The sequence below is a fragment of the Cyprinodon variegatus genome, unplaced genomic scaffold (assembly GCF_000732505.1).
Source record: "Cyprinodon variegatus isolate N-32 unplaced genomic scaffold, C_variegatus-1.0 Scaffold170, whole genome shotgun sequence".
NCBI classification, from domain to species: Eukaryota; Metazoa; Chordata; class Actinopteri; order Cyprinodontiformes; family Cyprinodontidae; genus Cyprinodon; species Cyprinodon variegatus.
The window spans coordinates 1,032,455-1,042,231 of record NW_015150623.1 but is presented as its reverse complement, the minus strand read 5'-3'; the positions used below and the strand labels follow the sequence as shown (position 1 = coordinate 1,042,231).

Sequence of the window (9,777 nt, the reverse complement as noted above, 5' to 3'; positions counted from 1 at the left end):
AAACTAACGCCTGCTGTTGTAATGTGTTGACTGCTCAATAAAAAGCCTGGCAAGTGTTGAGCCAAGCGGAGATGCAGAGATTGATAGTTCAAATCTGGACTCCCCTTTGCAAAGCATTTCAGGGAAAATCTTACACTGTCTTTGTTTCCATTTTTTATAAGTTAAGGTTGGGGAAACTTAACAACCCTAACACCAACCCTCTCCACAACTTCAATTTCACAATTCACATCCACACCAGGGAGAGGAGGCACTCTACCTTGACAGAGCTGATGTGTGGAAGACTTGGAGGAGAGTCAACCTAAGAACAGCCCCAGGCCCTGATGAAACATCTGGGCGGGTGTTCAAGGAGTGTACAGGTCAGCTGGCTGGTGTCCTCACAGACAATTTTAACACCTTGTTCGACTTCAATGCCAGCATGCTTTAGGTCTGCCACCGTCATTTGAGTCCCAAAGAAGCCTCAGGTCCCCTCACTCAATGATTACTGGCCTGTTGCACTGACTCCCATCATGATGAGGTGCTTCGAAAGGCTGGTTAAAGAACACATCAGCTCCAGATTCTCTCCAACATTCGACCCGTTCCAGTTCGCCTACTGTCAGAATGGCCCAACTGAAGGCGCCATCTCCTCTGCTCTCCATCTGAGCCTGGCACACCTGGAGGAGAAGAACAACCACATGCGGATGCTGTTCCTGGACTTCAGTTCAGCTTTTAACACCCTCAACCTACAGCATCTGATGGGCAAACTGAAACAGCTGGGCTTCAAAACACCCCTCTACAATTGGCTGCTAGACTTCCTCACCAACAGACCTAAGTCAATCCAGGTTGGACAGAACATCTCTGATTTCATCACCCTAAGCACAGGCTCCCCACAGGGCTGCGTCCTGAGCCCCCTGCTGTTCACTCTGATGACACACGACTGCGTCCCCGGGTTCACCAACAATCACATTATGAAATTTGCAGACGACACTACGGTGGTGGGCCTCATCAGAGACGACAACGACCGGGACTACAGAGAGGAGGTGGAGCAGCTGGTGGACTGCTGCAAAGACAACAGCCTAAAGACGAAGGAGATCACCGACTTCAGGAAGAACGGGCCTAACCAGGCTCCACTGCTCATCAACAGCTCAGCTGTAGAGGTGGTCGCAGAATGAAATTCCTGAGGGTGCACATCCCAGACATCCTGCAGTGCATCAAACTGGAAGAACGTGAGAAGAGTGGAGCTTTTGGTACACTGGCTTGGCTTTATACGGATCCTGCAGGTAAGGTCCTCTAGGATCCGGATAAAGCTACAATCATGCCAGGGTAAGGTTTCTGGCATGATCCCCTCAAGAAACCACACTCTAGCAAGTTTAAAAGCTTCAAAAAAATACCAACAGCTGCATCTGCTTCCAGAAAGTCAGGTCCCTGAAATTACCTGTGTGGTTTTAATGCAAAGCTTCCCTGCTGCTCCAGAAGCTGATCACACATGGACATATTTCTCAGTCTGAGCATATGAACCCCGTCATCTACACATCAGTGAAAATGGTACAAACCTGGAGCAGAAGTCCTGAAACGATCTGCGGACCGGGAAACCGCTGCGTCTGATCTTGACCGTTTCCAGCATGCCGGAGTACCTGAGCTGGTTCAGAACCACCGTCTGGTCAAATTGCTCAGGCATCTGTGCGACAAAGAGAGTAAATATCATTCCAGAGAGCAGCTAACATAAGCAAACCCCCCTACTGTGTGACCTTTTTACAGTGATATAATCTATCATGCATTATTATCTAACAACAGGATATGCCTATTGATGTTGCTCTGCCCCTTCTAACACTATTACAGCATTACAGGCAGATCTATAATGTTTGCGACTGTTTGACCTTTACACAACAGAGTCTGATGTTATTTCCGTGATTGTATGGGATGATATTAAGGTCTGGTTTGACAGCAAACATTGTGTTGCCCCGGGTGATTTTAGGGAGTGATGCTAAGAGGAGATGGAGATGAACATGTATGGAAACCAGCTGTTAAAAACCTTCATCTGCTGCTTAATGTTGAAACTTCTTCACATCTGTCACTGGAGAGACTTTAAAGATCTTTAGTGAAAAATAATGGGGCAGCAATAACAACACACTTAGCACTGAGATGCCATTCAGTTGAAGCCTTATCCTGGGGGGGTGGTGGGGACTTGTCACCCTGTAACCTCAGTGGGCGTCAGTGGGGGTGGGTGGGGTTAGTTCAATATAAGTGGGAGCTTTCATTCCCAATGGTAATGCCCCCTTTATTCAGCAGGTCTCTCCTGATAGCCAAACTGATGGCCCAGTTGTCTGGAAGAAGGGAGGCCAATTCACCCGATCTTCCCAGCGTGATTGAAAGGAGGCCTTTAATGCTACCAGCCACAGAAGACATCTTATTAGCATGATTAGCATTCGCATACGGACGACGATGCAGCCGTACAAAGGCGAGCGGTGTCAGGAAGCTGCCCCTCTGCCTCCTGGCTCTGTTTTCATTTTTGACGTTTCCTCTTTCTGCTCTGGTTTCAGACGCTTCTGTGATGTCAACAACTGGGGTCCTTCCCCTGTTAATAATAAAATCTCATACTTTACAGACCCACATATCTAAAGTTCTCCTTTATCTCTTTAGCGCTCGGCCTATAAATATGAAACCTGAAAAACTAAAAGCAGGAAGGAAGACGGACAGAGTTGGATGGAACCTTTGAAAAGTTATAGATTAGATAATGAACGTTTTTTTCAGCAAACTATTTTACCCCAAATTAAGTTTGAAATTATTAATCAAGCTAATCTAATTTCTAAAGAGAACATGTCACCATTCCATAGCTGTTCAAAAGACTTTTAGGTGCCCCTCTGCAACAAATATATTCAGAAAATTGTATATTTTCATGCATTTTCTAGAATTTAGCCTACTAATCAAAAATCAGTCGATTTTTACACATGGCTCTTGATCTCTTAGAAATGTAATGATGTTATATTTCGTTAGAACATCGATTAGTCATTTAGTGTATTTGTTTAGTTCAGGGAAATAAGATAAAAACAACTTTTATATTCTCTCATGCTGAGAGTCAGGCTTGGTTAGACAGGCTTCTTCTGACGGATGACAACAATAGATGTCTCAGCCTGACTTTCCAGAAAAAGAAAAAAACGAAAACTAAAGAAAAAAATCTGTGATGTGTGCATTCAGAGGCAAACAAACGGGGGAGTGGTGGTTCGCTTTTGAGGGGGCTGGGAGGCAGCAGAGGTGAAAACCAGCAAACATGGCAGAACAACTAAACTCAGGATTAGCTGTCCATCATTCAGCTCAGATAAGACAGCGAGGAGAGCTGAGAGAGGAGAGAGGTTTCCTGTATTGGATTGGAAAAAGCATCTGTCCACTCATCAAAGCTTCAAATAAATCACTGATGAGTTTGATGCAGCCCTATGTATTGTTGGTATGTAAAAAAAATCTAATTATCTCCTGACATTTCCAAGAGTGACCTTTCCGTTCCAGTTCTCAGATAAGCAAAGTTCAACCTGTCTCAGGGGAATATATTTAGAATAAGTAATCACCAAAATTACTCTTTTTATTGCTTACCATCAGGTTCAATTAATGCACGTTAGAGCTCATAATACCTTCTACATGCTGCTGATGATGCAAATGTTATTGCAATCATTTAGTTTTCTGTTATGAGACTGCAGTTACAAATAAGTGGGCCAGAAGAGGAAAGTCTCTCCTGACATTAGGAAATCATTCCATCTGGAAATTTGCTTCTCATCCGCTTAAGACATATAAGACATTATAATGAAATGACCATTCAAAGCTAATTCATTGAAAAAGTCAAAGATTCCAAAGTTATTCCAATATTAAACTGCAGTTGAAAAGTACAGTCTGTGTCATGAATATGTAGCTCTATAAGTTTAGTCTTTAGGTATCAGAGATGCTTTTTCTCTCTTGTCAGAATTTAACATTAATGCTTTAACCAAGAGATCTAGAAGCCTTTACATTTCATAAGGTTCTGTTTGTGAGACACCTGCTTGTTTTGTCTCAGCGAGGATTATCACTCACAGCTCAGTTGGGGGGATTGGACACCTGAATGTCACTGCGCCTTTAAGTGCAGATAAATTCCCAATAAATCTCAGCCACAGTGGGATTTAAGCCTGTATCAGATTGTAGGAGTAGATTTCTTAAAAGCAGGGAGATAAACTAACCTGCAGAGGTCACAGCATTAGCAATAAAATATTAGCATCAGGATTTGAATATACTGATGCTAATATTACTTGAATGCAAGGACTTATAATTAAGCCCCTAGAAATATTTGGCAAGGACTTGTTTCTGTTGCAACTGTCCCTAACGGTGTATGTTATTATGGGCTGTTATAAAAGTTTTTTTTAATATACCTACATTTCTATCATTGTTTTATTTTTAAAAATCAATTTGGAAACTACTTAAAAGTAATAAAACTTAATGAATATATACATATTTATTTGTATATATTATATACACGTACATATACACATATGTATACACTTAGATAAAGATAATACAAAGAGGGTGAGAAACCCAAATGTTCTTTAATGCATTATTTTCTGTTCCAAATTTTGCCAAACATGCAGAATTTCACTTTTTCACACAGCAGGAACATTAACTATTTGACAGCAGTAAAAATGTTTTTTTCTGCTCTCAGCCATTCCTTCAATGAATTTTATTTTGAAATAGAATGATGCCACATAGAATATCTAATGTTTAAGATATTAAATGCATTTTCTAAGGTCTACAGGGAAACTGCTGGAATTCTAACAGAATTAGGGTCTGTAGCTACAAAATGCATTTTTTTATTTTGTTTTGTTAAACAAAGGATCAAAAAATAGCTGACCCTTTTGGATGATTAAACGGTGAGGTAATTATATCCCACCATGGCTTCACAGATTGATTGTGTAGGAAATATACCCAAGGATAAGCAGATGTGTAATCTCATTAGAAACAGTTCAGATTGCTACTTTCTCCTCATTACCCTGTCACCGAGTCGGCTCATTCTATTTTCAGATTCATTCATCTCTTGGCCCCCAGGCCTCATAACAATCACAAAGATAGTTTTAAAGAGTACTTTCTTTATCTCATGTAAGTCTAAGTTAACACCTGAACAGGTAAGTCTAGAAGTTGTCGAATATGCGTTTGACATCTAAAAACAACCATTTTCCTTTTTATAGCCCAACAGAACCACAAAACAGCCCCCTTTTCAAGTAATAATAGTGCACTGGTCATGAAACAGCCTCATCTCACTTTATATCCCAGCTTTGAATTTAAATCACATGCAGAGCAATCCCTCTCAGAAATTCTTCCTCACATCTGAATCATGCATCAGGTCTCACCTTGCATCTTAGCTTCTTGCTTTGTACTGCAGTGGAATAAGCTTCATCAAGCTGCAGTTTATCCGTGCTTCTGCTCCTCCAGCACACTGACTCGTTCACACACATTCATCCCCACAGAGTCAAACAAAGCCTTTCAAACCCAGAAATCCACTCCCCCTTTTTTAACGTGGGGAGGGAGGGCCGTGGTTGGCATGGCGACGCATCTCCTGCTGAGGCTAATTTGTGCCGGCCACTTGTAGGGTCTGTTATGTGTATTTGAATGTGAGAAAGGGATGGCTGTTTACATTCAAACGTGTCCACTGAGTGCAGCTGACTGGCCTGATGAAGCGCTCAAAATGGACGAAGCCCTTCTAACGTAAAGTTTCCGCAACAATATTAAACAGAGAATCCCACCATCATGTGGATCAAGGTCTGTTTATGTTGCAGCATTTTTAGCTTGAAGCAAAATTGTATAATATGATAGAAATGCTTTTAAAATATAGAGGGAAAATGACCTTTGTTTTTCCATTGAAGCATTGCCTGATTTTAGCTTGTGCACAGAGATGGACATAATCAAAATGGAACCGGTGTGTGTAACATGTGCAAAATTTTACATCATTAGGTAAAACGAATGCTGATACCGTAGGTCTTTTTGGCCAAATGTGTGTCCAAATGTGCAAATTATTGGACAATAAAAACACATTATCTTATTTCTAAGATTTTTTTTACGAAGGGGACAAAAGCAAGTGTGTAACATACTGTGAGAGCTGATACCTATCAATCAAGTGGTTCTTCCAAAGTACACATGACTACATGCAGCAAATCTTGAGTTTTGACCTTAATTCCTGCACATCTTTTCAAAACTCTTTCCTTTGACTGCCATCTCATGTCAACAATTTTCTGAAATGTGTGTCAGAATGCAAGGTAGGTGAGAACAGAGGTGGGAATGTGCAAAACAAATTGGGAGAGAAGTTTGTTTTGCTCAAAGCGATCTATAGGATGACTGAAAAACGTTGGGTTTATTGTGATTAACACAGAGCTGAAAACAAGCGCACCCAAAATAGCAACCAGAAACTATGGAGAAATATTAGATTTTATATAATTTTCACTACATTAGATTATTTTGATAGAAAAGAAAAAATGTTTTGATAGATCACACCCCCACAGGGAGCTAGGCTATGGACAATACAATTTCAAATTGTATTTGTATTATTATGGAGAAAAGGAGCCCACACAGGCCTGAAATGGACAACACTGGGAGATGTGTGAAGTCAACTTTGGTAAGAAAGGAAAATATTTTCATATGTTTTATATTTGAAGTGAAAAATTAAAGACCATAATTTGTGCTTTTTTTCCCAAAGATTTAAGTCACAACATTTAACCTTTAGTTAATGCTGCTTTTATTATGATTAGTCTGGTTTGAATCAAACAGGCAGATGGCAGGGACGCCTCTCCAGGGACATTGCGGGTCACGTTGCCGTGTTGCTCTGACCCCTGTGTTTCCCACTAAGGAGCAAGTAAAAATGATCTGGAGCTCTGTCCCTCACTACATTAAGCCCCAATCAGAGGTCATCATCCAGCCCTGCCTACAGTACCATCCAATCTGAGGAGAAGGGTTCAGATGGCTGGGCCTCACTTCATTAAACAGGCTGGATCATATACTTAGCAGAAAGAGTACGGCTGGTTGCTGAACTATTTTGCTTGTATGTTTTTCTTTTTTTATTTGTTTATAAAAAAATTACAAAGTAAAAAGGGTTTTTTAATTTTTACAGATTTTTAATAGTTTTTTTTTAATTTTGACATTTTTTTTTACTTATTTTTTAATAGTTTTATGATTTATTTGGATGCAAATGCTAGATTTTAATATAAGGGATTAATGGTGTGGTTAATAAAAACAGTTATTAATAATAACTTAATTATATTACTCACAGAGTGTAATTGCTAATGATATTTTGAAAGGGAGTATTGTTTAAATTAGGTAAAACCTATATATAGCGTACATTAAAACTAAAACAAAACAAAAAAAACATTCTTTACTATGGTGATGAGTACATCATTATGGATAAAAAATTTTAATAGTTTTTTACAGTTTGTCATCTTATTTTTTAAACTTTTTATGAATAATTTGCCTGCAAATGCTACATTTTTTTTATATAAGAGATTAATGGCATTTGGAGTGCCTAGTAGTCCTTCGACGACTAAAGCCAGAGGAGACGTTTGGGCGTGTCTCTGATGACATCACATAAAAACTTATCTTTTCCACTTCCTTATTCATCCGCCTACTTAAGCTCAAATGAAAGTTGAGCTTTGACAGACATGTTTGAATTTTCAGAGAGCTCTGTGTACTAATGACTCTGAGCACATTTTAAAGTGAAAGTTGAGCTTAACAGATATAGAAATGAACAGTTGTAACAGTTATTTAAAACAGAAAATAGAAAGAAATGAATCTTTAACATATTGACCACTTAATAGTAAAAATTGAGAAAAATTAACATCCAATGAAAAATGAACCTAGAACCGGAAAAATAAAGTGCAAAAGAATGAATAGAAGCTCTGAGAACAAAGATGAGTTTGTAGCTTAAAACTGGAGGAAGGATAGGAAAAGTAGAAACACGTAGGCTAACCTGGTTGGTAAGGATAGATCATTCCTTTCTTTGCTCAGCCCTTCATTCATTCCTAAATTCGATAAGCCACCAGGATCTTCGATATCTGTAAATCCTCATCTGTTGCACATGTTAGTTTAGTTTGTCCACAAATGTTACTCAGGGTAACCATTTGCTATCCTGTAAATTACTTTTTGTTTTTATTATCTGTCTTAAGTTTGTCAGTAACTTTTCATTAATGTTGGTCCCAACCAATTTTTCACTTCAAGCAACCTCCTTTGGCAGGAACAGCAGCCACAGTGCAGGTAGTATTTCCTATTTTAAAAAACAGTGTTCTACTAAAGCCATGCATGCTTCACTACTTGAGCCTGTTGCTAAGCAACCTGGGGCTTAAGGTCACCAGAGGAGCCAGACAGCATTTTTTTTCTGTCAACTTTGCTCAGGGAAAGGAGTGTTTAATGAATAAATGACACCCGGTTCACACAGCATGTCATGTCCTGACCCACAAATATTTACCTTAGACAATAAATATGAGACTGTGTGGGACTGAATCATATGTGCACAATCACATGAGACACACGGAACTCACCTTTTGTGTATTTGGTTTGATGCATCGTATGAAGTATGGGTTGGATGTGCTGAGGGTGGCCATCAGAGAGTGCAAAGAGTCCTGGAGACACATAAAATAATGTCTTATTCCCTTTATGAGATAAGTAGTTGTGAAACCCTAGCTAACACCGTCTTTATATTGTTTCCAACAGTTAAAGCTTTGGTTTGTACATTTCATTTTGTACTTTTTCATGTTTTTTCTTTGGATATTAAACAGTGCTACTTAAAAATGTTAGTAATGCAATTCAAAGAAAAAGATAAGAAGAAACAACTAAAATTGAAACATTTAACAGATTTATAAATTAGGCTAATGCCACATGTTTTACCCTGACATATGTTTTGTCCAGCACAAAACTGTGAGGATTGCCTTCGAGTCAATGAGTCGATGCAATCAGCTGCTTTTCCTTAGAGAACTTTTAACGAATCTGACTGTATGATATGCTTGAATTGTCTCTGTAAAATGCCTTGAGATGATTTGTGTTTGGAATTGGCGCTATATAAATAAACTGAATCGAATTGAAAACTGTAGGGTGGTAGGGATCTACTGTGAATTCTGAAATAAAGGTCCACTTTTACAGATTTTGCAGACTCTTCATCAATAATTTAAACTATAATTTGGTTTTGCCATGAGTGATGAGGTCTAAGCTGACTCTATAATAAATCCCCCAATCCATCGAATATAGCGCACATAGACAGACCTTTAAATCAGTTTTTCAAAATAAATAAGTATAAAATTGATATACTACACTATATATTTCAGGATTTTTGTGCGTCATATTCATTATTCTACAGAATTCCAAACATGTATCCTCCACAAAAAGCCATAAAACACACTCATTTTATGTAAAGACATCAGCTGTGACCATAAATCTCTTGTTTAATGTTGGATTTCTTTTTGTTCTTCCTGCTTTGAGGCTAGTTTCATAATAATCCATACATGCTCAAGACAGTAATAGTGTTTGAAATTGAATAAATGTGTATATGTTTCTTAAAAAGTCCCAAATGTATTAAGTCAATTTCATTTTCACTAGATTTAATTTGTCTCAAAAACATCAATTTTATTTTCTATCTGTTAACTTATTCAGCCATTTATCATCAAGTTATCCAGAGAAAGACAGATTATCATTCTCAGTTTCTTTCTAGGTTAAATCAAAGTATCAGTCCATCCATCCATCCATCCATCCATCCATCCATCCATCCATCCATCCATCCATCCATCCATCCATCCATCCATCCATCCATCCATCCAT

General features: G+C 38.7%; 1 protein-coding gene across 1 annotated transcript in view; it reads right to left on the bottom strand.

Annotated features, from left to right (window-relative positions):
• myo10 (myosin X) overlaps window positions 1–9,777 on the bottom strand; it is a 117,454-nt gene that overhangs the window by 16,656 nt on the left and 91,021 nt on the right. The window contains exons 16-17 of the mRNA XM_015378323.1: window positions 8,508–8,588; window positions 1,530–1,654 (exon numbers count right to left, since the gene is read on the bottom strand). Coding sequence (XP_015233809.1) covers window positions 1,530–1,654; window positions 8,508–8,588 — 206 coding nt within the window. The remainder of the gene's footprint in view (window positions 1–1,529; window positions 1,655–8,507; window positions 8,589–9,777) is intronic.